Source organism: Caretta caretta, chromosome 9, assembly GCF_965140235.1.
Source record: "Caretta caretta isolate rCarCar2 chromosome 9, rCarCar1.hap1, whole genome shotgun sequence".
Taxonomy (NCBI): domain Eukaryota; kingdom Metazoa; phylum Chordata; order Testudines; family Cheloniidae; genus Caretta; species Caretta caretta.
In genome coordinates this window covers 47,953,931-47,981,402 of record NC_134214.1, presented here as the reverse complement: position 1 = coordinate 47,981,402, position 27,472 = coordinate 47,953,931, and the positions used below count along the sequence as shown (strand labels likewise).

At 46.8% G+C, this 27,472-nt stretch overlaps 1 protein-coding gene across 2 annotated transcripts in view; it reads right to left on the bottom strand.

The window, feature by feature from the left end:
- The window catches only part of NGEF (neuronal guanine nucleotide exchange factor), a 106,603-nt gene that overhangs the window by 75,429 nt on the left and 3,702 nt on the right, over positions 1–27,472 (bottom strand). The window contains exon 2 of one of the 2 annotated variants that reach the window (XM_075132266.1): positions 2,519–2,870. In XM_075132266.1, coding sequence (XP_074988367.1) covers positions 2,519–2,795 — 277 coding nt within the window. In that variant the 5' untranslated portion in view covers positions 2,796–2,870. Of the gene's footprint in view, positions 1–32; positions 620–2,518; positions 2,871–27,472 lie in introns of those variants that run through there. The other variant, XM_075132268.1, reaches the window with a different exon arrangement.

Below are 27,472 nucleotides of genomic sequence, written 5' to 3'. Positions count from 1 at the left end.
AACGGGTTTGAAGTTAAGACAAAAGAGCTCACCCATTCCTTGTTTCCAGGTACTTCAGCAAATGCTGTGAGAAGAGGTTCCTGTTATGAGACTAAGGCTTGTGTCAAAGCATACGCTGCCCTGTTGCTGTGAGAGAGAATAGCAGATCCGTCTTGGTGAGGGAGAAGTAGGAGAAACTATAGCTCAGGGCTGGGCTTGCTACAGTGATGCAGGGCAGAGAAGTATTGCTCCTAGTGAATCCTGCTGCATTGCCTGGTGGAGAGAGACATTGCTCTGAATGACCCTCTTGAACTATTGCTGCAGATGTGCAAGAGAAAAGCCCCGTTCTAAGTGGATCCTACTGCAGCAATGGAATGACAGAGTGGGCATGCAGGAGAGAAGTAGTGCTCTGAGCAGATCAGACTGCACTGATGCTGTAGTGGGCATGTAATGCAGCAGCATTGCTCTGAGCTGGTCCTTCTGCAGTGGTGCTGTGGCGAAACAGAAGAGATGCCATTCTATACACTGGTCCGGTGCAATGATGTTATGGGTGTGCAGGAGCAATGTCCTCCTCTGAGCTGGTTCTGCTGCAGCGTTGTGGTGGTGGGTAAGCAGGAGATGCAGAGAGAACTGCTCTGAGCTCGTTATGCTGCTGTGCTGACAGGGTGGAGGTGAGGTCTGCGTTGGATACAGACAGTCTGTCCAGGAACCTCACTGAGAACAGTAGCAGAATATTAAGCAGCAGCTCCTTGCTCTTGCACTGTCTGCTCATAAGCTGACTTGAAGAAGGGAAGGAACTTTCCTTGAACACAGTCCGCAGGGCAAAATGAGCCCTTCCACTAATGGAGTCAGGTGAGCCCCTTGGCTGGGAAAGCAGAAGATCATAGAATCATATAACATTAGGGTTGGAAGAGACCTCAGGAGGTCATTTAGTCCAATCCCCTGCTCAAAGCAGGACCAACACCAAATAAATCATCCCAGCCAAGGCTTTTTCAAGCCAGGCCTTAAAAACCTCTAAGGATGGAGATTCCACCACTTCCCTAGGTAACCCATTCCAGTGCTTCACCCTCCCTACTGAAATACTGTTTCCTAGTATCCAATCTAGATCTCTCCCGCTGCAACTTGAGACCATTGCTTCTTGTTCTGTCATCTGCCATCACTAAGAACAGCCGAGCTCCATCCTCTTTGGAACCCCCCTTCAGGTAGTTGAAGGCTGCTATCAAATTCCCCCTCACTCTTCTCTTCTGCAGATTAAATAACCCCAGTTCCCTCAGCCTCTCCTCGTAAGTCATGTGCCCCAGCCCCCTAATCATTTTCATTGCCCTCCGTTGGACTCTCTCCAGTTTGTCCACATCCCTTCTGTAGTGGTGGGCCCAAAACTGGACACAATACTCCAGGTGTGGCCTCACCAGTGCCGAATAGAGGTGAATAAACACTTCCCTCGATCTGCTGGCAATGCTCCTATTAATACAGCCCAATATGCCATTGGCCTTCTTGGCAACAAGGGCACACTGCTGACTCATATCCAGCTTCTTGTCCACTGTAATCCCCAGGTCCTTTTTTGCAGAACTGCTGCTTAGCCAGTTGATCCCCAGCCTATAGCGGTACATGGGATTCTTCCTTCTTAAGTGCAGAACTCTGCACTTGTCCTTGTTGAACCTCATCAGATTTCTTTTGGCCCAATCCTCCAATTTGTCTAGGTCCCTCTGGACCCTATCCCTACCCTCCAGCATATCTACCTCTCCCCTCAGTTTAGTGTCATCTGCAAACTTGTTGAGGGTGCAATCTATCCCATCGTCCAGATCATTGATAAAGATGTTGAACAAAACCAGCCCCAGGACCAACCCCTGGGGCACTCCACTTGATACTGAATGTCCACATTCTGGAGAGAATCTCCCAGGCCTCTGTTTGGGGGTGTGGGAAATGTCCGTTATGCTGACAGGAGAAGCATGGCTCATTTGCTGGGGATGGGGGAGTGTGCTCTTCAGCTGGATGACAGAGTAGAAGGCTTCTGTGGCCTGTCTCACACTCAGCCCATCTAGAATATAATGTATATGTTGGAGCACGTATCCCTGGCAACTCTGCCTTTCTGTTCTCTCTGTTGATTTCCCCAACGCTCTGCGCAGTTCTTCTTCTTTTGTACAGGTCTCGCTTTCTCCACTCCATCCTCGCTGTGTGCTCCTGCAAACTGGCTCCCTCCTTGCTTGCCGCATGGCTTTCCCTGCTTACACTATTTTTTCTCTCAGAGAGAGGCAGAACATAGGTTCCAAACCTGCTCAGGTTCTCTGCAATGAGAACGTGTTTAAAGAGTCGGCTATTTGGCAGTTCCAGTCTAACTACTAGTAATCTATTGGCACTAAAATTCCTGTTGTGGAAGATGGGCAAGGACTGGTCCTCAAACAAGAGTTCTGGAATCCCCCACTTTCTCTAGTGTTGATCTGCCAGGAGCTCCCTCCGCACTGGCCTGCTCCCTCTTTTCCCATCATTCCCAATTGCAGTGGAAAAAGGAAGAGAAGTGACTTCTGGGTCTGGTACTCACCTACAGCATGCCTAGCATTCATCCCCTCTCTGTTATTCCTCTCTTTCTGCCTGCTCCGTAGCCTCATGGACTGATAATACTTGGAATTTCTTTGAATGGCAATGTAGTGAGTCTGTGACTCACTGTCCTGGGTCACATGATCAGCACTCTCTGCCTTCTCCTCATCCTCAGAATTCACACCCGGCTGTGAGGCTGTCTGCTGAGAACTGCCCTTCTTGACACCACTGGCTGCTTTTCTGCAATGCCTTTCCACCTCTTCCAGTTCTTCTGTCTCCATGACAACAGATATGATTGTTTAGGAACAGAACGGCTTCAGACCTGTAACCTCCATAGACTTCATCAGATCTCTCTGCTTTAGAATCAGAAACAAAACAAAAAAAACAGAGAAAGTTCCACTTAATTCAGAAATCAGAGTGCGCCATCCATCTACAATGATACAGAATTTGCCACCTGCCTTGATTTTTTTGGTTCATTGTGATTATGGGGGCCATCCCACATCTTCCAAGCCTTATTGATGTGTCTTGAACATTAATTTGGACTAGCACATCATCATCCCATATGAAACAAACATCACAACAATGATGAGTTTGTTATTCAGAACAAATTATTTAAAAATGGGAACTCTACTGGGTAGTGTCATAGAATCATATAAATGTAGAACTGGAACGGACCTCAGTAGGTCATGTAGTCCAGTCCCCTGCACTGAGTCAGGACTAAGTATTAGTTCGACCAGAGGCTCTCAAACTGGGGGACGCACCCCCTTGGAGGGTCATGGAGTATATTCTGGGGTGTGTGTGAGAAGCTTTAGGGGAAACTTACTGTGCACATTCAGAGCTGGCCGGAGAGCAGCAGCTGCTGGCCAGGTGCCCAGCTCTGAAGGCAGTACTGCCGCCAGCAGCAGCGGAGAAGTAAGGGTGGCACGGTATTGCCCAGCCAGCAGCTGCTGCTCTCTGCTCTGCCTTCAGAGCTGGGTGGCCAGAGAGCGGTCGCTGTTGACTGGGTGCCTGGTGGGTAGGGAAGGGAGCATAAATAACTACAAACACAAAGAAGGGGGCAGGATCAAATAAGTTTGAGAACCACTGATCTAGCCCATCCCTGACAGGTGTCTGTCTAACCTGTTCTTAAAAACCTCCAATGACAGGGATTCCACAACCTCCCTAGGGAACTTGTTCCGGTGCTTAACTACCCTGATCGTTAGGAAATGTCTAGCGTGCATTAAAGCAGCCCCAGGCGCCCTAACTCATGATGCTTCCACACTGGCAAGACACGTAGAGCGCCTGGACTCCGCTCCTGGTAATCTACCTCCATGAGAAGCATAACACTTGACACACCCTGGCTGGAGTGCTGCAGCACCAGTGTGGATGCCCTAGTCTATTAATGCCCTTTGATCGGCCTCCAGAGGTGTCCCACAATGCCTGTTCTAGTCACTCTGGTCATCACTTTGAACTCTACTGCCCTTCCCTGAGGTGACCAACCATCAGACCCGCCTTTTAAATTCTCTGGGAATTTTGAAAATCCCCTTCCTGTTTGCTCAGCCAGGCGTGGAGAGCTCTCAGCGAATCTTTCCAGGTGACCATGCCTCCACGTGCCAGGCGATCCCCACTATGGAGCAATGGCAAGGTGCTAGACCTCATCAGTGTTTGGGAGGAGGAAGCTGTCCAGTCCCAGCTGTGCTCCAGCCGTAGGAATTACAGTACCTTCGGGCAGATATCAAGGGACATGATGGAAAGGGGCCATGACTGGGACGCACTACAGTGCCGGAGTAAAGTGAAGGAGCTGCAGAATGCTTACCGCAAAGCCCGTGAGGCAAACCGCCACTCCGGCGCTTCCCCCATGAGCTGCCGATTCCACAAAGAGCTGGATGCAATACTTGGGGGCAACCCCACCTCCACTCCGAGTACCACCATGGACACTTCAGAGTCCAGTTCAACAAGGCAGAAGGAGGAGGAAAGCAGTAGAGAGGGTGCTGAGGAGGAGGGGGACAGCCGGGTATCCCTAGATGCATGCAGCCAGAAGCTGATTTCAAGCCAGGAGGAAGGTAGCCAGTTGCAGCGGACGGTGCTTGGGGAAGAACAAACACCAGAGGAGGGGCCCAGTAAGCAGCTTTTATTTTGGGAAGGAAGTTGTTCGGTGTGGGCTCTTGGGGCAAGCAGGGTTAGGGCTGCATGCATGCCTAGATGCGGACTATCTCACATCACGGTAATCGGCCTCAGTGATCTCTTTAAAGGTCTCATGCAGAAGCTAGGCAATCCGCTTGTACAGGTTCCTTGGCAGAGCTACTGTGCTCCTTGTCCCAGTAAGGCTAACATGTCTGCGCCACTGTGCCATGAGGGGCGGGGGGACCATTGCTGCACACAGGCAAGCTGCATGTGGGCCAGGGCAGAAGCCACATTGCAGTAGAAGACCCTCCCTTGCTTCCCAGGTCACCCTCAGCAGCGAGATATCTTCCAGGACAAACTCCTGTGGAAAATGTGGGGACAGTGTTCAGTATAGGGGCCCCCTGCTACTGTTGGCTCTCCCCAAGGCACAGAACCCCAGAGGACAATACGGCTGTGAAACAATCAGTTATGTTTGATCCTATGCTTACTCACCATTTTGGGGCTCCTGTGGGTTATGTGTGCTCATTTTGGAATGGGCAATTTCTTCTACTGTGTACACTGTGCTTGTCTTTAAGTACGGGGGAATCATTGCTCTGTCTGGTGTAAACAATGCTGCCTCTGGTAAGTGTTGCATTTTGGCTTTATAGATGCAACCTTGAGATCCCAGCCATCCTTTTTATTAATGGCTGAAAGACTCCAAAGAATCAGTAAGCATCCACAAAGAAGCAAAGAGGACATGCTGCATGAGGTCATGCACCAGACCCTTAATGAAAATCAAAAAGTGCAGGAGTGGCTGGAGAGTGAAAGGAGGGTCTGCCAGCAGAATGTGGATGGCCGGCACCAAAGCACAGAGCAGCTGCTAAGCATCATGGAGTGCCAAGCAGACTCGATACAGGCGCTCGTAGCAATGCAGGCGCAGCACCTCGATGCCCACCCCTGCTTGCAGCCCGTGTCCCAAAACTCTTTTCCTTGTGCCCCCATGTCACGGCCAACCCACTTTCCCCAAAATCTGGGTTCTTATTGCCACCAGTTGCCTCCAACACTTGTAGCTTCACCACCCAGCCCTGCAAACTACGACCCTTACTCACTGCACTCAACCCCCATCACCATGCATTTTAGCCAGTCTGAAGTGCAGCACTCATTGCATGGCACTCCAGACAGGAAGGCTGAGTATGATAACAGGACATACTCAAATCTGTGATTGTCCCATTCCCCACCCCACCCCACCCACTTCCCTCATCCCACACTGCACAGATGTCTCATGCCCTTTCTGTTTCCCAAGAAGTTCTGTTTCTTTTCAATAAATGAATTTTTTGGCTTTGAAAACATTCTTTATTATTGCATTAAGTAAAAGATACCATAGCCCAGGAAAGCAACAGGCACTGCAAGTCAGTGCATCATACGTAGCAAACAGAGATTCCTACTAACATTGGAACCACTGCACTTCACTCCCGTGCAGGGCACCAAACATTAGTGGTGGCTTTCAGCCTCAAATTGGTCCCTCAAGGCATCCCTAATCCTTGCAGCCCCACGCTGGGCCCCTCTAATAGCTCTGCTCTCTGGCTGTTCAAATTCAGCCTCCAGCTGTTGAACCTCCGAGGTCCATGCCTAAGTGGATCTTTCACCCTTTCCTTCACAAATGTTATGGAGGGTACAGCACGCGGATATAACCGTGGGGATGTTGTCATCAGCCAGGTCCAGCTTCCCATACAGAGAGCGCCAGTGGCCCTTTAAACGGTCAAAAGCACACTCCACAGTCATTCTGCACCGACTCAGCCTGTTGAACTGCTCTTTGCTGCTGTCAAGGCTCCCTGTGTAGGGTTTCATGATCCACAGCATTAAGGGTAAGCGGTGTCTCTAAGGATCACAATGAGCATTTCGACTTCCCCTACCATGATCTTCTGGTCTGGGAAAAAAGTCCCATCTTGCAGCTTCCTGAACAGGTCAGTGTTCCGAAAGATGCATGCATCATGCACCTTTCCGGGCCAGCCTGCGTTAATGTCAATGAAATGCCCACAGTGATCCACAAGCGCCTGAAGAACCATAGAGAAATACCCCTTCCGATTAACGTACTCGGAGGCTAGGTGGGCTGGTGTCAGAATTGGAATATGCGTGCCATCTATCACCCTCCGCAGTTAGGGAAACCCATTTGTGCAAAGCCAGCCACAATGTCATGAACGTTACCCAGAGTCACGATTCTTCTGAGCAGGATGCGATTAATGGCCCTGCAAACTTGCATCAACACGATTCCAACGGTCGACTTTCCCACTCCAAACTAGTTAGCAATCGATCGGTAGCTGTCTGGAGTTGCCACTTTCCAGATTGCAATAGCCACCTGCTTCTCACTGGCAGGGCAGCTCTCAATCTTGTGTCCTTGCGCCGCAGGGTTGGGGCGAGCTCCTCACACAGTCCCATGAAAGTGGCTTTTCTCATCTGAAAGTTCTGCTGCCACTGCTTGTCATCCCAGATTTGCATGACGATGTGATCCCACCACTCACTGCTTGTTTCCCGAGCCCAAAAGCGGCGCTCCACAATGGTGAGCATGTCCGTGAATGCCACAAGCAAACTCATGTCATATGCGTTATGTGAGTCGACATCATCGTCGGACTCCTCACTGTCAGTTTGTAGCTTAAGGAGTAACTCAATTGCAATTCATGACGTGCTGGCAAGACCCATCAGCATAGTCCTCAGCAGTTCAGAATCCATTCCCGCAGACCAAAAGAGAAGACAGAGTGTGCAGGACAAAAAACATTGAAAGATGTCACCAAATGTGGAGGGAAGCATAGGGATTGCTGGGATGCGAACTGATGCATCACGGGACATTGGGGCAGGACCCAGAATGCCCTGCACTCCCCACCCCTTCCCACAAGCCACAGCGCCAGAATGGGAAGAGGTGCTCTGTGGGATAGCTGCCCATAATGCACCGCTCCCAATGCCGTTGCAAGTACCACAAATGTGGCCACGCCAGTGCGCTTGCAGCTGATAGTGTGAACACACTGCAGCGCTTTCCCTGCTGCAGTCTCTGAAGGCTGGTTTAACTCACAGCACTCCACATCTGCAGGTGTAGCCATGCCCTAAGTCTCCCTTGCTGTAATTTAAGCCCATTACTTCTTGTCCTGTCCTTGGTGGTTAAGGAGAAAAATTTATCACCCTCCTCTTTATAATAACTGTTTACCTCTCTATAGGGTTCCTTTAATGTAAGAAATTGACCCCTTTCTTGTGTCCTGTGAGACATGTTATTTCCCAATCACTTACTCACAACACATACCTTCCTGTGATGCAGACACGCGCAGAGTCCCTAACTACTTGTGTTGAGGAGAAATTACTAGCCAGGCTTATTTGACAACTGGGATTGCAAATGCAATATGATTTTATTTCCCAAAGGCTTCCTTATATGCTCCTTTAGTGAAACATGAGCATTCTGCCACAGAGGACCCTGGCAACCCTTGTGCTATGGTATTTGTATATGGACATGACAGTATTCTGAAGCATCTCAAGCAGACCAGCCTCTCTAGCAGCCAAACACCTGGTACTATCTAGGGATTGCCCAGGATGACTGTCAAGTCATGGAGCATCACATGGATAAGTCATGGAGCATCACAGGTAGTTCTTACCCCTCATCACTCTGATAATTTGCTGGGCCACAGAAATGGGGCGCAACCCCTACTCTTGCAAAAGGTGCCTTGGGCTCTGTAACTCTTAGGAGGCTGGCTGATCCTGAACAGCTTTTAAGCCTTCTGCTCTAGATGATTCCTATGGGTTTCAGGGGTGCTTTGCTGGAGAGGAGGAAGGGCTATGGATTATTTGGGAGTGTGACGCTGTATGATTGAACTATGAACATGTATATCAATGTTGCTACCACTGTTATACAATTGCAACAAATCTTATACAAAGTATCAGAGTAACAGCCGTGTTAGTCTGTATTTGCAAAAAGAAAAGGAGTACTTGTTGCACCTTAGAGACTAACCAATTTATTTGAACATGAGCTTTCGTGAGCTAGTGAGCTGTGAGAGGGGGAGAGGGTATACCACATGGGAGAGGGTATACAAGACCCTGGAAACATCTCCATTTTGACTTCATATCCTGCTTCATTTCTCTGGACTAGATTCTAACAAGGAAGCTATCAACAAGGACTGATGACCCCCAAGCTGTTTGGGTAATTTCCAGAGAGACATTTGCAAACCAGCAGTTTATTCCATCACTGCTACATACCTTGCTGTGATTGTATGTATATAATCAATTAACCATTTTAACTCTTTTCTGCTTCTTTCCTCTTAAAAATAAACCTTTAGATTTTAGCTACTAAAGGATTGACAATAGGCTGATTATTGGGTAAGATCTGAGTTATATAGTGACCTGGCTATGTGGCTGATCTTTTGAGATCAGAAGAACCCTTTGTTTGATTAAATTCATTTTCAGCACCACTCATCATCAAGTCTAGAGTCTGCGTGGTGAGCCAAGGGCTGGAATGCCTAAGGAGACTGCATTTTTTACTTCTGGTTAACCAGTGTGATGAGACAGAAGTTTACTTTTGTTGCTGGCTCAGTATATCTAATGGCAGAATAACCATCAGTTTGGGGTGAGTCTGTCCTATTTCTCAGCAGTTTGTCCTGAATCTGGCATCCTCAGCTGTGACCCACTGAGGCACGGTGACAGGAGGAGAGGCCGGGTCAGCTCTTCCATTTTCCCCAGCAAAAATTGGGTCAAGATTGAGTGGACTGTTTAACTGTTCAGTGTTGTGTCCCTGTCTCTCTAAATCCTCCTTACTGCTGACAGGGGCTCTCTAAGCACATGCAATTTTCTGTGGCCCAGTGGAGCTAATAAGGATATTAGGAAGAGCTGTTCCCTTTATGAGCTGCTGCCAAGGGAAAGAGACAGGTGGCATAACTGTGGGCTTACTCAGAAATAGGCACAACAACTTGTGACCCCAAAAGGTCAGGTTAAGTTCTGTACCACTGAACTATAAATACTTAACAGCTGGCTTCTGGGACAGTTCTCGCAGGGGTTTGTTAGTGTGTGCAGGTGAGAAGGTTCACTTTTGCTCTCTTACTGTGAGCCATAAGGTTTGGATCAGGAGCAGAAAAAGTGTTCAGCCCATTACAGATATACGGGCCAGTGACAAAGTTTGATTCTGATCCAAACTTCCCTGAAGTTCAGGGGCATTTGGAGCTGGGATGTGGTTTGGACTGTTCTCGGGTGTTAACATTTAAATAGAAAATGTATTGAGGATAAATATGTTGATTATTATGTTAATTTGGGGGTATTTAAATGACTCTGAGGTAAAGAGACTCACTGAGTGTATGACTTTCCATGGCTCAGTAGAACGAAATAGGAGGAAGAGCTGCTGTCAAGGGGGAGAGCACAAAGAAGGGAGATGCTATAACTGCCCCCTTTTCCCATGTTTCCTCCCCAAACCAGTACAGAGGGCTTGATCCTGCATTATTAAAGTTACTGGAAGTTTTTTTTCATTGACTTGAATGGGAGACGGATCAAGCTTAGCCTGCTCTCACAACCGTGCTCTCCAAACTGCCACCCACTCCTCATTCACATCTCCCCCCATCGACTTGCTTTTGCCACGATGTCCCACAAGTAAGTGAGTAACAATATCATTTAAACCAAAATCCCTCTGTGCTTTGCCCTTTGTCTCTCCTGCCTAGATTGTGAGCACCTTGGGGCAGAGAATCTCTCATGTCCTATACCGGTGCTGAAATCATTGTCAGTGTGTAACAAATGATAACTGGATTGTTTCTTCATAAACAATGGGTTGAGGTCTTCAGAGGAGTCATTAGCCACAGTGGGATAATTTCCACTGCATCCAAGTCTCCAGAGGAAATACTTACAGAACTGAGGCCTTTGTGTGTGTGATTTCTCATTCCTTTCAGTTACCTGCCGAATGACTGTGAAAGCACACAAATGTCCTTCTTGAGCTTAAAGAAAGAAGCCTTGTACAGAATGAGATGTTGCATGACAAGGTGAATCTTACTGACATAGATTGTTCAAAGATGCAGCTACGTTCTTATTAAACGTGTGTGATGTTGGAAAAAAGAAACAAAATGATTAATGTTATTTCTGCAAGAGGCACTCTTTCCCCCCTCCCCCTCCATGGAAGTTAATGGTGTCCAGACTGAACAGATGAGTCACTGATAGGCTAACAGCCGCCCTTACCCACCAATGGTGTCTGAACAGAAATAAGCACAGTGGAGGAGAGTAGGATTTTCATGATTGGGGAAAATTTAACCATCTGGATAGCTGTAACCATTAGAACATAAGTATGGCCATACTGGGTCAGACCAATGGTCCATCTAGCACAATATCCTATCTTCTGACAGTGGTTGGTGCCCACTGATCCATCTACTATCATCCATTCCCAGCTTCTGGCAGCCAGAGGTTTAGGGCCCCCCAAAACATGGGGTTTTGTCTCTGACTGTCTTGGCTAATAGTCACTGATGGACTTGTCCTCCATGAACTTATCTAATTATTTTTAACCTATTTATACTTTTGGCCTTCACAACATCCCCTGGCAACGAGTTCCACCGATTGACTGTGCGTTGTATGAAGAAGTACTTCCTTATGCTTGTTTTAAACCTGCTGCCTATTTTTTCCATTTTGTGATCCCTGGTTTTTGTGTTTTATGTGAAAGGGTAAATCACCGTTCCTTATGCATTTTCTCCATGTCATTCATGGTTTTATTGACCTCAATTGTATCCCCCCTTAGTTGTCTCTCTTCCAGGCTGAACAGTCCCAGTCTCTTTAATCTCTCCTCATATGGAAGCTGGTCCAGACCTGTCATCATTTCTGTTGCCTTTCTCCGTACCTTTTCCAATTCAGTATATCTTTTTTGAGATGGGGTGACAGAATTGTATGCTATGTTGAGGTATGCGTGTATCATGGATTTATATAGTTGCGTTATGATGTTTTCTGTCTTATTTATCCTTTTCTTAATGGATCCTAACATTCTGTTACCTTTTTTGACTGCTGCTGCATGCTGAGCAGATGTTTTTGGAGAACTATCCACAATGACTCTAAGATCTCTTTCTTGAGTGGTAACAGCTAATTTAAACCTCATCACTTTGTATGTATAGTTGGTATTATGTTTTCCAATATGCATTACTTTGCATTTATCAATATTCCATTTAATCTGCCATTTTGTTGCCCAGTCACCCAGTTTTGTGAGATCCCTTTGTAAATCTTCACAGTCAGTTTTGGACTTAAGTATCTTGAGTAATTTTGTATCATCTGCAAACTTTGTGACCTCACTGCTTACCCGCTTTTCCAGATCGTTTATGAATATGTTGAACAGCAGTGATCCCAGTACAGATCCTTGGGGGACACCCTATTTACCTCTCTGCACTGTGAAAACTGACCATTTATTCCTACCCTTTTTTTTCTATCTTTTAACCAGTTACTGGTCCATGAAAGGACCTTCCCTCTTATCTCATAAGTGCCTACTTTGCTTAAGAGCCTTTGGTGAAGGACCTTGTAAAAGACTTTTTGAAAGTCCAAGTACATTATATCCCCTGGATTCCCCCTTGTCCACATGTTTGTTAATACCCTCAGAAAATTCTAGTAGAGTTTTGTAACAGTCTCCTGTGATGAGTTCAAGAAGGGCCATTAAATATGGAAGTGATACTTTCAATTCCCATGTAGATATTCTAACCCAAAGAGCATTAACAGATGTTATTTGCTGGAGTATAAACAGTGTGTACTCAATTTGCAACAATATTTTCCTCATTTGATAAAGAGGAATAGCTTAAATAATATGTTTAAACATGGTATTGGCTTGCCATCCAACAACCTTATTGCTAGTAGAGCAGTCAAGCTAATGCTGTGAACCAAGGCAAACTCTGAATGTCTCCAGTGAATTCAAGAATTTGTCTTAGACTCTGGTGATTCATCCCTGAAAAGCAATATATTGAGGGTCTGTTCTTAAGATCCATTACCCACCCAACTATGGACCATACTGAAATTGGGTGCCAGTACAAATCACTACCTAGGTGCATTGTCACTGAAATACTTGGCAGGTTTCAGAGGGGTAGCTGTGTTAGTCTGTATCAGCAAAAACAACGAAGAAACAGAAACACTTAACCCAGGAACCAATCCCAGCAACAAACCCCATTGCGAACTCTGTCCACATATCTATTCAAGGGACACCATCATAGGACCTAACCACATCAGCCACACCATTAGGGACTAGTTCACCTGCATATCTACCAATGTGCTATATGCCATCATGTGCCAGTGATGCCCCTCTGCCATGTACATTGGCCAAACTGGACAGTCTCTACGCAAAAGAATAGATGAACACAAATCAGACATCGAGAATTGTAACATTCAAAAACCAGTAGGAGAGCACTTCAATCTCCTTGGTCACTCAATAACAGATTTAAAAGTGGCCATTCTTCAACAAAAAAACTTCAAAAACAGACTTCAATGAGAAACTGCAAAGCTGGAATTAATTTGCAAACTTGACACCATCAAATTAGGCCTGAATAAAGACTGAGAGTGGATGGGTCACTACAAAAAGTAATTTTCCCTCTGTTGATACTCACGTCTTCTTGTCAACTGTTGGGAATGGGCCACATCCACCCTGATTGAATTGGCCTTGTTAGGGTGACCAGATACCAACTGTGAAAAAACGGGACAGGGTGGGAGGTAATAGGCGCCTATATAAGAAAAAGTCCCCAAAAATGGGACTGTCCCTATAAAAACAGGACATCTGGTCACCCTAGGCCTCATTAGCACTGACCACTTGGTAAGGCAACTCCTATCTTTTCATGTGCTGTATATTTATACCTGCCTACTGTATTTTTCACTCCATGCATCTGATGAAGTGGGTTCTAGCCCACGAAAGCTTATGCCCAAATAAATGTGTTATTCTCTAAGGTGCCACAAGGACTCCTTGTTGTTTTTGCTGAAATACTTGAGTTTATCTTATAGACAGATATGCTGGTTTACAGGCCCAAATGGCAAGCTCTGGGAGAATAGGAGGATATTTAAAAAAAAAAAAAAAAAGGCAGAGCAAATAAAGATGATGATGCCAAACGCTGCTTGTAAAGCAGTACTAAAGATTTTCCTTGTGACTCGAGAGAAAATTTAGAGCGTGAAGAATTTGCTTGGGCAGAAGCTTAATTCTGTGATGGAGATGCTGTTGTACGAGAGTTGGCTGAACTTGGTGTGTTAGACAGAGCTCCAGAAACTGGTCGTAACCTTAAAAATTGCTAAGATTCCTGGAAGAAAAGTCAGTCGTATGGATGTGTGTGGGAAGGAGGAAGCTGCGGTTGCTTCTAAGGGAATGGAACTGTTTATATTTGAAAGCCAGGACCCTCTGTGGTGGTGAATGTGATTAACAGCTAGTACTCAGTGCACAATGGGAGCAGACTGTGGGGCTGCATGATCAGACTCGTTATGGGAATTGGATTTGTTCCAAGCATAGTACTTTTTTATCTGCTACATCAAGCCAAAGATGTTGAAGCTATATACAAGAAATAAGCATAATACCAGCATCAGGACATGAAACGTGAAACTGCAGCTGGCCTGAGCAGTTTTTGTGTATATTTTCAATCGAAATAGTCTGCGTGGACTTTTTGATCCTCAAACCTGAGGCAGCAGGAGTATTTCAGTGATGGTGGATCACTTCACCCCGTTTGCTCAGGCATTTGTATTATCCCATGAACAATCAGTCATCTTAGGTAGTGGCAGCTACATTATAAGGGGATTTTACTTTTATACTCTACCGCTGGTGATAACAATGGTGGGGAGCAAGTGGGAGTGCTAGTGTAAACCAAGTGCTGGTAGCTGCCAGCCTTTTCACTGCTGTAGTGTGTGTCTAGACCTGTTGTGAATGAATTCACCAGTTGGCCACAATCTCCTGGGGAAATTCTAACTCCCTCCTTCCTTTGATACTCTTGCAAATCACACAGCATGTTTCAGTGTCTGTAGATGGTGAGGACCTTGCCTCTGTCTCTCACCCAAAAGATGTCACCTCTAAGACTACGGGCCCTCTGGCCTAACACCATGCTGGACCATTAGTTTAGCACTGACACTTGGGAAAGAGTGCCCCCCTCCGCCCAACGTAACCACCAACACCACTTTCTGCAGGGACTCTGTTTTGTTAGATTTCAGAGTAACAGCCGTGTTAGTCTGTATTCACAAAAAGAAAAGGAGTACTTGTGGCACCTTAGAGACTAACCAATTTATTTGAGCATAAGCTTTCGTGAGCTTATTGGAATAAATTACCTAGGGCCATAGTGAATTCTCTGTCACTTGAAGCCTTTAAATCAAGACTGAACGTCTTTCTAAAAGAAATGGTGTAGCTCAATTAGAAGTGGTGGGTTTAATGCACAAATTACTGGGTGAGGCTCTGTGGCCTTTGTTATGCCATGGGTCAGACTAGATGATCATTATCGTCCCTTCTGGCCTTAAAAATCTATTAATTTGCTTTTAAAAAGTATTAGCCTCTTAGCAGTGGCCTCATCTGGAAGGTTTTACCCATCTGAAAGCAATGAGTTCTCATGTTCTATCTGAAAATGTAAAACACCAACATAAAAACCATGCCTTGTGCATTTCTGTCATTCTAAAAATAAACAAAATAAACCAGATGAGGCCATTGTTCGGACAATATTTTGACCTAACAACCTTTCAGAGAGTGTGTGGCTTTTTTTTTTATAGCATGATCTGAATACACAAACAAATGCATGTTTGCTAGACCCTCTCAGCTTCTTTGTTAATGGTTTCAATTATTTTGTAACTCTGGTACTTGCACCTGAAAACAAGCCTCACCACTTCTTTACAGCCTTCATTTAGTAAACATTGATTTCCTCCCTCGTGTTTCACAGAATTGAAGCTAATACAGCTCATGCTGTAAACTGTCTGCTTAATATGCACCCTAAGACTGCTTGGCAAATATGGGTCAAAATCCAGCTGCAGCCCTCACTCATTCAGCTGTAGCTGTTACTCAGATGGGCCCCGATCCTTTAAAGAGCTCCACAGGCAGGTGGGCCCCTACTGAAGTCAGTGGGGCTCTGCCCAGGTGCAGGAATCTAAGTAAAAAGATAGTTACTGCTTGTGATTTTATAGAAAGATATTGGTGGTTTTGTGGACTACACAACAGTGTGGTACAGAACAGTTTTATTGGAGCGACTTTTGGGCTGGTGCCTTATTTACAGGAGGCAAAGCCTTTCGTGCATTGTGCAGCTCACTGCAAACTAGTGCTAACAAAGCCTTTTTATCTTGCCCCACTATTCTGTGTGGGCCACACAGTGGAACAGAGAACCTGTTTTAGAAACACTTTAGAGATTTAAAAAATGTTTGGGGATTGGCACCATTTTATGCATTCTGCAAAGCCATATGCTGTAGTCACCATGAGACCAACTATACGCAGCTTGGAGGGGGAGAGAGTAAAACTCATTCGTTGAAAGCCCTTCAAAAAATGACCTAAAATGGATTCTCTAGATATAAAAATGCCCTAACTTTAAAGTCTGGTCTCTCAGGATCTTTCAGGGCTAGAAGCAAGTGGTGTGTGTGTATTTGTATACACTCATACAACTATACACACACACACCCCTAAGGTATAGATCACATAAAAAGTGTCTCCCTAATTTTATCTATAGATGCAGCCTCTGCCAGCATGGGGACTTCAGGGCACAGAGAGCAGCACAGAGGCAGCTGCCTGCCTTGGCAGTGACAGCGGGACCAGGGCTTTGACTGGCTTGCTCAGATGACCCAAGTGGCCTGGCCCCCGTGAGTCGAGTCAGAGAGACTGACAGCATGAGCAGGGAAAGAGGCTGGTTGTTGCTCCCCACAGCATCTGGAGGACCAGCTGTTCCGACTCTCGCAGTTGGAAAGCCTGGAGCCCCCCATTCATCATTGCACAGCAGAGAGTCAAGCCCAAAAAGCTGTGGCACACATGGGGGCTGAAAACAAGCAGTGACCATAACTCCATAACCACCCCTCCCTCCCCCCACCATACCCGGAGCCAGCCAGGGCTGGACACCATCCATCCACAAGTAGGGCAATCAGCTGCGCAGAGAAGGATACCAACCCTATTTGTTGAACTCCAGCCCCACTGGCCTGATTAGGCCTGTGGGGGATGCTGGGGTGGCATGCGGGTTTTCTTATGACATTGATTTAGTTGTGGGCCGTTACGGGATGGGGCCTCATTTAGCGATCATCCCTGAGAGCTTTGCCTGTTCCCTGCCCCTCTGTTTAATGTACCCCTCTCCTGCTGCACCCAAAATCCCTCCCAGCACCTGCACCCCTCTCCCACTCCTGTACCCCAACCCCCTGCCCCAGCCCAGAGCCCGCACCCTGCACCCAAACTCCTTCCCAGAGTCCAATTCCTCACCCCTCCTGCACCCAAACTCCCTCCCAGAGCCTACACCCCGCACCCCCTCCTGTGCCCCAACCCAGAGCCCACACCCTGCACTCAAACTCCCTCCCAGAGCCTGACTCCTCCCACACACCCCCTGAATCCCAACCCTCTGCCCCAGCCCAGAGCCACACCCAAACTCCCTCCTAGAGCCTTAGGCAGGTGTCAGGGGGCGGGACTTGTACCCGTTCTGGACACCACCAAAAATTATACAAACCTGCCACCCCTGCTCACCACCCCTAAGTGCCCTAGCAAAGGGGGATCCATAGATAATTATAGGGGTAGTTGTAGCAACTCCTATATTGACATATATGCAGAATGTGTGTATGAATAACATTAATAAATATGTATATTTCAGGGTGGCCAAACTTACAGGCCCTCAGAGCTGCATACAACAATCTTCAGAAGTTCGAGAGGCAGGGCACACCTGCCGGGGCTCAGGGCTTCAGCCCCATGGGAAGTGCTTGATGGGACTCTGGACTTCAGCCAGAAGCCCCGAGACCCCCCCTCCTCACTGGGCAGAAGCCCCTACCGCACCACCCCAGTGCAAGGCAGAGGTCCTGAGCTCCCCCTACCCCAGTCTGGTAGGTGGAGAATGGGGAGGACGGGGGGAGTGGGGCTCCATGAGCTGCACTTTAATGGTAAAAGAGTTGCATGTGGCTCGGGCCCCACAGTTTGGCCACCCATGATATATTTCTTGCCAGTAGAATGACTCATCTTTTATTTTTGTTTATACTTTGTTCGTTGATTCTTTATATGGCAAAAACAAAGACTAAAATCGCATATCAAGCTCATAATACAGCTTACAAATGTAGTCAGTGCTTCAAAGACACATTTGTTAACTTCCCAGGTCTCCAATCCTGTCCAACAGATATCTATGCTTCATCCCCTGGGTCTCACTGCGTGGAAGTAGCTGAGAGCTCTCTCTTAGACATGAAAGCATTCCCCCTGTGGGGCCATGCCATATACACTGCGATTATGTAGGGAGAGTCAACCTAATTCTTAAAGTATATTGAGAAGCATGAGTGGAAATTTACAGGCCTTTCTGGTTTTCATTATAAGACTTTAAAATTAATTAAACAAAAGCCTAACTTTATTTTATTAATTTCCTTAAATTATTGCGTATGTCATAGCAAAAGTACATTCCTGGGTTCGGTGTTTCTGTGAAACTCTGTGCAAACCCTGTCCTGCTCCCTCCTGCCCTGTTGCCTTACCTCTGCATATTGACAACTTCCTAGCCACTTTCTGCCTCTCAGTCACCCCCTTCTCTTTCTCCTCCTGCTTTTTGCCTCCGGTGCTGCCCACCTCCACTAAGAAGTCACTAGAGAAAGCAGGATTCAAGGTCCCCTGCTCTTCCTTGGGCAAAGGGATGGTGGTGTTAACTTACCTGTGAGAAGTCGATTGGCAATCGGTTTCAATTGCTGTTGGTAGTGAATGCGCATGGGCAGGAGCAGTGTTATAAAGTGTAATAAATAGGGTGTTGTGCTATAGCTGGCCAGCGGGATATGTGCGTGCAGGGCCCCTGAGCGTGAATTCATTGGTAACACAGGTATCAGAGCACAACTACTACCATATGCTGGTGATATACAAAAAGGGTAGACAATACTTCACTGCTTCTGGGAAGAGCAACACCCAAGGCCTCAACTCTTGTAAGGTTCTCCCCCATAACAGTCCACATGGCATTGTTAACCATAGAGAGCAGAAACAGCAAGTCAGCGTTACACATTCCAAAGCAATGCTGTAAGGCTTCTGCATACAACGTGCCCCCTGGGCCCTCCACAGGGTGACTCATGTGGGCAGAGGTAAATTGGCCGGGTTGCTTGCATGGGTGTTGCCTATCCCTACTCTTTATGTGCATAAATGTAAGGATTTCATTGTCCAGAGCTGTCAGTCTGGTACCTTTCATGAGCACTAAAGACACATGCACAGAAAACAGGTCAGCAAGAGAATTGTATCAGTTTATACCAGGACTGAATGTAGCCCAATGCTTTTACGAGATTAGCCCACCATAGCAGTAATAGCAGTCCAGATCTCCCTGTCATTCAAAACCCAGTTTAAGTAGAATCCAGCCCAATAAGATTCTTAGCGTCTTTCCTAGCACCTTTTCTGCCAGTGTGTTCGCCTGCATACTCCACTCAGTGACCGCAGAGTTCTCCAACTTTGTCTACACTTAAAACTTAGGTTGACATAGCTACAGCGCTCAGGGATGTGAAAAATCTATGCCCCTGAGTGCCATAGTTTTGCCTCCACAAATCCCAGGTTAGGTGCAGCTAGGTCACCAGAAGAATGCTTCCATTGGCTTCTGTCCACCTCCATCGCTCCTGGAGGTGGACAGAAGAACTCCTGTTCTGTCACTGCAGGCTGCATGCTATGGGATTATGCCATAGCTATGCCACCGTAGTCCACATAGTAGCAGTAATAGCAGTCCAGATCTCCCTGTCATTCAAAACCCAGTTTAAGTAGAATCCAGCCCAATAAGATTCTTAGCGTCTTTCCTAGCACCTTTTCTGCCAGTGTGTTCGCCTGCATACTCCACTCAGTGACCGCAGAGTTCTCCAACTTTGTCTACACTTAAAACTTAGGTTGACATAGCTACAGCGCTCAGGGATGTGAAAAATCTATGCCCCTGAGTGCCATAGTTTTGCCTCCACAAATCCCAGGTTAGGTGCAGCTAGGTCACCAGAAGAATGCTTCCATTGGCTTCTGTCCACCTCCATCGCTCCTGGAGGTGGACAGAAGAACTCCTGTTCTGTCACTGCAGGCTGCATGCTATGGGATTATGCCATAGCTATGCCACCGTAGTCCACATAGTGTAGACGTGGCCTTAGTTATTCAGTGCTCGGTCAACTATAGCTCTCTTCTTTCACTGCTACAGTCTGGATAGTTTCCAGTACAACTTCCAGTGAGTTCTTATTCCTCTGTAGTTGAAATAACCTTCAGTGCTTGTTTTTTCCATAATGAGTGTCTCTCATGTAACCAGGGCAAATCTAGAAATAGAAATGGGCACAGCTATAGTTTTCTTCCTGGGCAATGCAAGTGCTGTCTGTCCCAAGGGCAATAGGCCTGACTGTCTACTAAGTAGCCTGGTTAAAAACCTCCAAACCAGATACACCTCCTACTGCAGTGTTTTCATGGACCCTGACAAGCCAGCCTGCCATTAACTCTCACATCTCATGTCTTTGTTCCTGATTAAAACCCAGGTCACGTCATCATGGCCCTAAACTGTCGCTTCTAAATCAGTCACCTTTGATTCTTGAAGGCTGAAACATTTATGGGCAAAGTCTAAGCTGTGTACTGTGGCTTTCCCCCCTGAACTGTAGGCTTGCTTCTGGCAGTAAACTATGAGGTGGGTATGAAAAGGAACCCGTACTGTAGAGCCCTGTGTGGGACTGTTTTTTTTAATCCCACTCTCGTCCCGGGCTGCAATTTCCATGCCCACTCCCACACTGCCTCTTGCATTTTTGTCCCGCTCCCACCTGCAAAAACTTTAGATCCTGCAAATCCCATAAGAGAGACAGATTTCCCCCTCCTCCCACCATGCTACTAAAAACAAAAAACCTGGTCAGTTAATATATAGTTTTAAACCATGTAAAAATACTTTAACTCCTGTTATAATAGACATCAAATCTTTCTACTCCTTGAATAAATTGAAGTATTAAAACCTTTATTTAAAAAAAATCCGAACTTTACATTGCTGAAATTCTATTTATGACAAACTGACGAGAAATTTAGTGTTTTAGTGGGCAAATTACCACCAGTTTTTTTTGCCCAACCCATCCCGCCCACAACAAAGTACATTTTACCACTACCGCTATTATGGCAGTGGGTCCTGTGGGAGCCCAGTCCTGCTGCAGGGCTTTGCCATACTGCTTACTCCTAATGGAGTTTTATAAATCTCTCCTTACTTTTCACTGCAGCTCGTGCTTTCTCCACATCAAAGAACTGTCATGAGAACCAGACTCTTCTTTAGGCAGTCTCCTCCATGCCAAGCCCAAAAGTCATATGAAGGGCTAGATTATGATTAGTCCTTGTGTGATTAGGGAGAAGGGAAGGAGGAGGCAGGGCCAAGTGCAGACTTGTGGAGAGGGGCCTGAAGATCAATCTTGCACTGTCTTCCTCGCTGGCCCAGTGAGTGTGCCAGGCTGCTCTGGGACCGAGAGTGCAGCCTGAGATACAACCAGCCCTCCATGGGCGTGACACGGCGCCACCCCCTAAGCAAGGCTGGGGGGTCAGTCACAGACCCTACCTCAAGGGGCTAACTCATAAGGTTGGATGTTACCCTACAATCATCTGGTATCCTGTGCACATGCACTTCCCCTCACTCCCAGACATGGGCTTAAAACCAGAGCTGTATAGTTACAGGCAGGAGAATTTTTCCCTTCCAAGCGTAACAGTCCAAAGTAAATTTGACTTGACCTGTATGCGTCAACATTTAGCCTGTACCTTATCAGAAGGCTACTTCTATTATTGGCTCAGAGCACAACACTTGTCTGTATTAGTCTGACAAATAAAAAGACAGCACAGTCAAATCCTCCTTCGCCAGCCTGTCAGCCAGTGTCCTGTCCAAGCGTATTGCAGATTGAAGGCTCACCAGCCTGATGCCTGATCCCTGCTCCATTGCTTAATGAGGCTAGGAGGGGAATCTGCTTGCTCGCACTGACAGTGCAAGCAGACATGGTTGAAATGGAACTGGAGCAAAGCATTAATTTGACAGACTGCCATGAATAGTTGGCTGATGTGTCCTAGGTTCAAACCTTTTCCGCTGACAGCAGCATGACATGAAACTGACTCCACAGCTCTCTCCCTTTGACTTATTTTTTTTTTATCCTTCCAGCCTAATACAGTAGCAGTAATGGCCTCTGCTTGCAGAGGATGGCACAGGCCTCTTCTAACAACTCCCCTAATGCCTTGTTTTAGGAAGCGTGTGGGTGAACTGGGCAATGGTAGGATGACCCTAGAGAGTTTTGTTTCAAGCAATGGACTGGGAGGCAAGAGATGTGGGTTCAGTTCCCAGCTCTGCTACAGACTCCCTGTGGAACCTTGGGCAAGTCAGTTAATCTTCTGGGACCTCAGTAATGAACCCTTATTTTTTCCTACCCTTTGTCTGGTCTGTTTAGATTGTTAGCAGGAGACTGTCCCTCAACAGCTATGTGTATGCACAGCACATAACTTGATGGGTGTCCCGATCCGGGCTGCGGCCTCTAGACACTACTGTAATAGCCTGAAAGAGCAGGGGTTAGATCTCTGTGCACTTCACACAATGCCGGTTGCCAGGTCTTTTTGATGGAATTCTAGCTTTTCACTGTTCCTGTTGGTCTTCATGACTTTTACTCTGGGCCAGTTGCAGAATGTTCTTAGGGCTTGTCTATAAGAACACAGTCCCTGCAAGCTGAGGTGTGAATCTATCCTGTGCTAGCCTGCTGCATGCTAACTAGCCATGTGGCCTCTGCTGCTGTGTACTAAAAGTTCTGCGGTGCACTTTGATCCACTCTGCATTGAACCAGGAGTAGATTAAAGCGACCCGGGGAATGTTTAGTGCACAGCAGCAGGGCCCACATGGACGTTCAGTGTGCCACAGGCCAGTGCAGGGTGGATTGACACCCTAGCCTGCTGCACACTAAGTGTTTGTACAGATAAGCTCTTGGAGCATGACCTTGATTCTGGAATTTGCTTCCCTATTGGATAGGCAAAGCCCAAGTTTGTTGATCTTCTGGGTGCACTCCTAGGCCTATTTGTACTCATGCATTTCCTTGGTGGATGGCTTCAGTGGGGGGAGTTTCTTCTATGAGCTGAGTCCAGTTTCATTTTTTACTGGCTTGTCAAGGTTCCTTCCCCACTCTGAACTCTAGGGTACAGATGTGGGGACCTGCCTGAAAACCCCCTAAGCTTATTTTTACTAGCTTAGGTTAAAACTTCCCCAAGGTACAAACTATTTTACCTTTTTCCCTTGGACTTTATTGCTGCCACCACCAAGCATCTAACAAATACATAACAGAGAAAGAGCCCGCTTGGAAACGTCTTTCCCCCCAAAATCCTCCCCAAACCCTACACCCCCTTTCCTGGGGAAGGCTTGATAAAAATCCTCACCAATTTGCATAGGTGAACACAGACCCAAACCCTTGGATCTTAAGAACAATGAAAAAGCAATCAGGTTCTTAAATGAAAAATTTTAATAGAAGAAAAAGTAAAAGAATCACCTCTGTAAAATCAGGATGGTAAATACCTTACAGGGTAATCAGATACAAAACATAGAGAATCCCTCTAGGCAAAACCTTAAGTTACAAAAAGACACAAAAACAGAAACATACATTCCATTCAGCACAGCTTATTTTATCAGCCATTTAAACAAAACAGAATCTAACGCATATCTAGCTAGATTACTTACTAAGTTCTAAGACTACATTCCTTTTCTGTTCCCAGCAAGAACAACACACAGACAGAGAGAACCTTTGTTTCTCCCCCCTCCAGCTTTTAAAGTATATTGTCTCCTCATTGATCATTTTGGTCAGGTGCCAGCGAGGTTATCCTAGCTTCTTAACCCTTTACAGGTGAAAGGGTTTTTCCTCTGGCCAGGAGGGATTTTAAAGGTGTTTACCCTTCCCTTTATATTTATGACACGCCCCCCAGATCACAGATCGGGTGAAATGCTGGCTGTGATTTCTTCCTGGAGCTCTAGGAGAAAAGACACATGCACCTCTAAATATACTACCAAGTATATAAAGACTAACAATATTTTCTACATCTCAAGGACGATTTTAATCAGTTGATTCTGGGAAACTTTCACGGGAGAGTGCATCAGCCACTTTGTTAGAAGCTTCTGAGATATGTTGGATGTCTAAATCAAAATCTTGGAGAGCTAAACTCCACCAAATAAGTTTTTTGTTATTTCCCATGGCAGTATGAAGCCACTGTAGTGCAGCATGGTTGGTTTGCAGGTGGAAACGTCGTCCCCAAACATATGGGCATAGCTTTTCCAGAGTGTAGACAATGGCGTAACATTATTTTTCACTGACTGACCTGTTGCTTTCCCTCTCAGACAGCTTCTTGCTGAGAAACACTACAGGGTGGAATTCTTAATCCGGTCCTTCCTGCATTAAAACTGCTCCCACACCATGCTCGGACGCATCTGTGGTTACTGGGAACGGTTTGTTAAAGTTCGGGGGCCCTTAGCACAGGGTCAGACATAAGTGTCGCTTTAAGCTGGTTAAAGGCCTTCTGAACCTTTTTGGTCCACTGAACGGCATTTGGCTGTTTCTTTTTGGTTAGGTCTGTCAGTGGGGCGGCGATTTGGCTGTATTGCGGTACAAATCGCCTGTAATATCCGGCCAAGCCTAAGAAGGATTGGACCTGTTTCTTTGACTTTGGGACGGACCACTTTTGGATAGCATCCACTTTGGCCTGTAGGGGGTTGATAGTTCCTTGACACACCTGATGTCCAAGGTAAGTCACTCTGTTTAGGCCTATTTGACACATCTTAGCCTTAACAGTTAGTTCTGCCTCCCTTATGTGCTCGAAGACTTTTTGTAGATGTTCCAGGTGTTCTGCGCAGGAATCCAAAAATATGGCCACATCGTCAAGGTAGGTGACTGAATATTCTCCTAATCCCGCTAGGAGACCATCTACAAGTCTTTGGAAGGTGGCGGGTGCATTCCGCAGCCTGATAGGGAATACATTAAATTTATACAGCCCGACATGTGTGGTGAAGGCTGACTTTTTCTTGGTGGATTCATCTAGCGGTACCTGCCAGTACCCTTGGTTAAGTCCAAGGTAGAGATGAACTGGACCCGTCCCAGTTTCTCTAATAGTTCATCTATGCTTGGCATTGGATAGTTGTCTGGGCGAGTTACAGCATTTAGCTTATGGTAGTCCACACAAAAACGTATCTCCCCATCTGGTTTGGAAACTAGAACCACTGGAGATGCCCATGCACTGCCAGAGGGGCGGATTAGCCCCATCTGTAGCATATCCTGGATCTCCCGTTCTATAGCAGTTTTAGCTTGAGGAGACACCCGGTAAGGTTGGACTTTAATTGGGTGAGCATTACCTGTGTCAATGGGGTGGTATGCCCGTTCAGTCAGTCCTGGGGTGGCTGAGAATGTCGGCGCATAGCTAGTGCACAGCTCCTTGATCTGCTGGCGCTGCATATGCCCAAGGGTCATGGAGAGGTTTACCTCTTCCTCGCCACCAGCACTTTTCCCTTCGTAGTAGACACCTTCAGGCCACTCAGTGTCATCTCCTCCCTGGGCTGTAAACTGACAAACCTTTAATTCTTTGGAATAAAAGGGCTTTAGAGAATTAATATGGTACACCTTAGGCTTTTGGTTGGAGGTGGGGAATGCTATGAGATAATTAACAGCTCCTAGGCGCTCCTGGACCGTGAATGGCCCTTCCCACGACGCTTCCATTTTATGGGCCTGGAGCGCCTTTAAGACCATGACTTGGTCTTCTACTTTGAAGGAACGCTCTCTGGCATGTTTATCATACCAGGCTTTTTGCTCTTTTTGAGCATCCTTTAGGTTTTTTAGCAAGGGCTAAAGAGGTTCAGAGGGTGTTTTGTAGGTTGGTTACAAAGTCCAGACTGTTAGTTCCTGGAGAAGGTGTAAACCCCTCCCATTGCTGCTTCACCAACTGTAATGGCCCCTTAACCTTGTGGCCATATACAAGTTCAAATGGTGAAAACCCTAAACTGGGATGTGGTACAGCTCTGTAGGCAAAGATCAACTGCTGCAACACTAGGTCCCAATCATTGGAGTGCTTATTTGTGAATTTACGTATCATGGCCCCCAAAGTTCCATTAAATTTCTCCACCATGCTATTTGTTTGATGGTGGTAAGGAGTGGCAACCAAGTGATTTACCCCATGAGCTTCCCAAAGGCTTTCCATAGTTCCTGCCAGGAAATTAGTTCCTGCATCTGTGAGGATGTCAGAGGGGCAACCTACCCTGGCAAAAATGTCTGCTAGTGCCTGGCACACACTTTTAGCCCTGGTGTTGCTTAGAGCTACTGCTTCCGGCCATCGGGTGGCAAAATCCATGAAAGTCAGTATGTACTGCTTCCCTCCGGGTGTCTTTTTCGGAAAAGGACCAGAATATCCACAGCTACTCGCTGAAATGGAACTTTAATGATGGGGAGTGGCTGGAGAGGGGCTTTGACCTGGTCTTCGGGTTTTCCCACTCTTTGACATACTTCACAAGACCGGACATAGGTAGAAACATCCTTGCCCATTCCCTCTCAGTGGAATGACTTCCCCAAATGGTCTTTGGTCCTGTTCACCCCAGCATGGCCACTAGGATGATCATGGGCTAAGCTCAAGAGCTTGACCCAGTACTTAGTTGGAACTACCAACTGTCTCTGAGGATGCCAGTTTTCCTGGTGTCCACCAGAAAGAGTTTTCTTGTATAAAAGTCCTCTTTCTACAACAAACCTGGATCAATTAGAAGAGCCGAGATGCAGTGGGTTGCTCCATGCCGCCGTCCAAGCACTTTGGAGGCGTTCGTCTGCTTCCTGTTCGGTCTGGAACTGTTCCCTTGATGCTGGAGACATCAGTTCCTATTGGATTGTGGACCTAGGCTCGGTCCCTCTGGAAGCAATGTAGGGGATGGGGCTGTTTCCGTTGACTGTGAACCGCTCTCTGCTGGTGCACTATGTTGGGGTTCAGGCTCCAGCTGAGTCTCTGGTGTAGGGTTATCGGCTGCTGCCGGTTCAGGTTTGGTGGGGCCCTCTGGCGTTGGGGTTGCAAGTACTGGATTCAGTGCTGGCAATGGATCTGGTGCTGGTTGTTCCGCCGGTTCCAGTTCTGGGACTGGCTCTGTCTGGGTCTCTGGGACTGGATCCACTACTGCTGTTGCAAACATTGGCCTGGGGTCTGGGTCCATCGCCTCTGACCGGGTCCTGGTAGAAGTTTTCAGAACAGAGCTAGGCATGACGGCTTGTTTAGCCTGGCTGTGGGTGACCATTCGCAACCTCTTGGCTAGCTTCACACGATTGGCCAAGTCTTCCCACAACAGCATGGGGATGGGATAATCATCATAGACTGCAAAAGTCCACTTTCCTTACCAGCCCTTGTACTGGACAGGCAACTTGGCTGTGGACAAATTGAAAGAGTTGGACTTGAAGGGTTGAATTGTCACTTGGATCTCTGGGTCGATTAAATTTGGGTCTACTAAGGAAGCATGGATAGCAGACACTTGTGCGCCGGTGTCCCTCCACGCGGTGACCTTCTTCCCACCCACAACTCACAGTTTCCCTCTGCTCCAAGGGTATCTGGGCCTGAGGACCTCTGGTGTGATTCCGGTGCAATGAACTGTAATCTGTTGGGGTTCTTGGGGCAGCTGGCCTTCACATGCCCCGGCTCGTTACATTTAAAACATCATCCAGCTGATGGATCACTGGGGTGAGGTGGGTTGCTGGAGAATGGTGTGGTGGGACGATAAGGTATCTGGAGGGTTCCTTGGGGGTAGTTGGGGCCTTGGGCTGCCCCTGGTAGTAG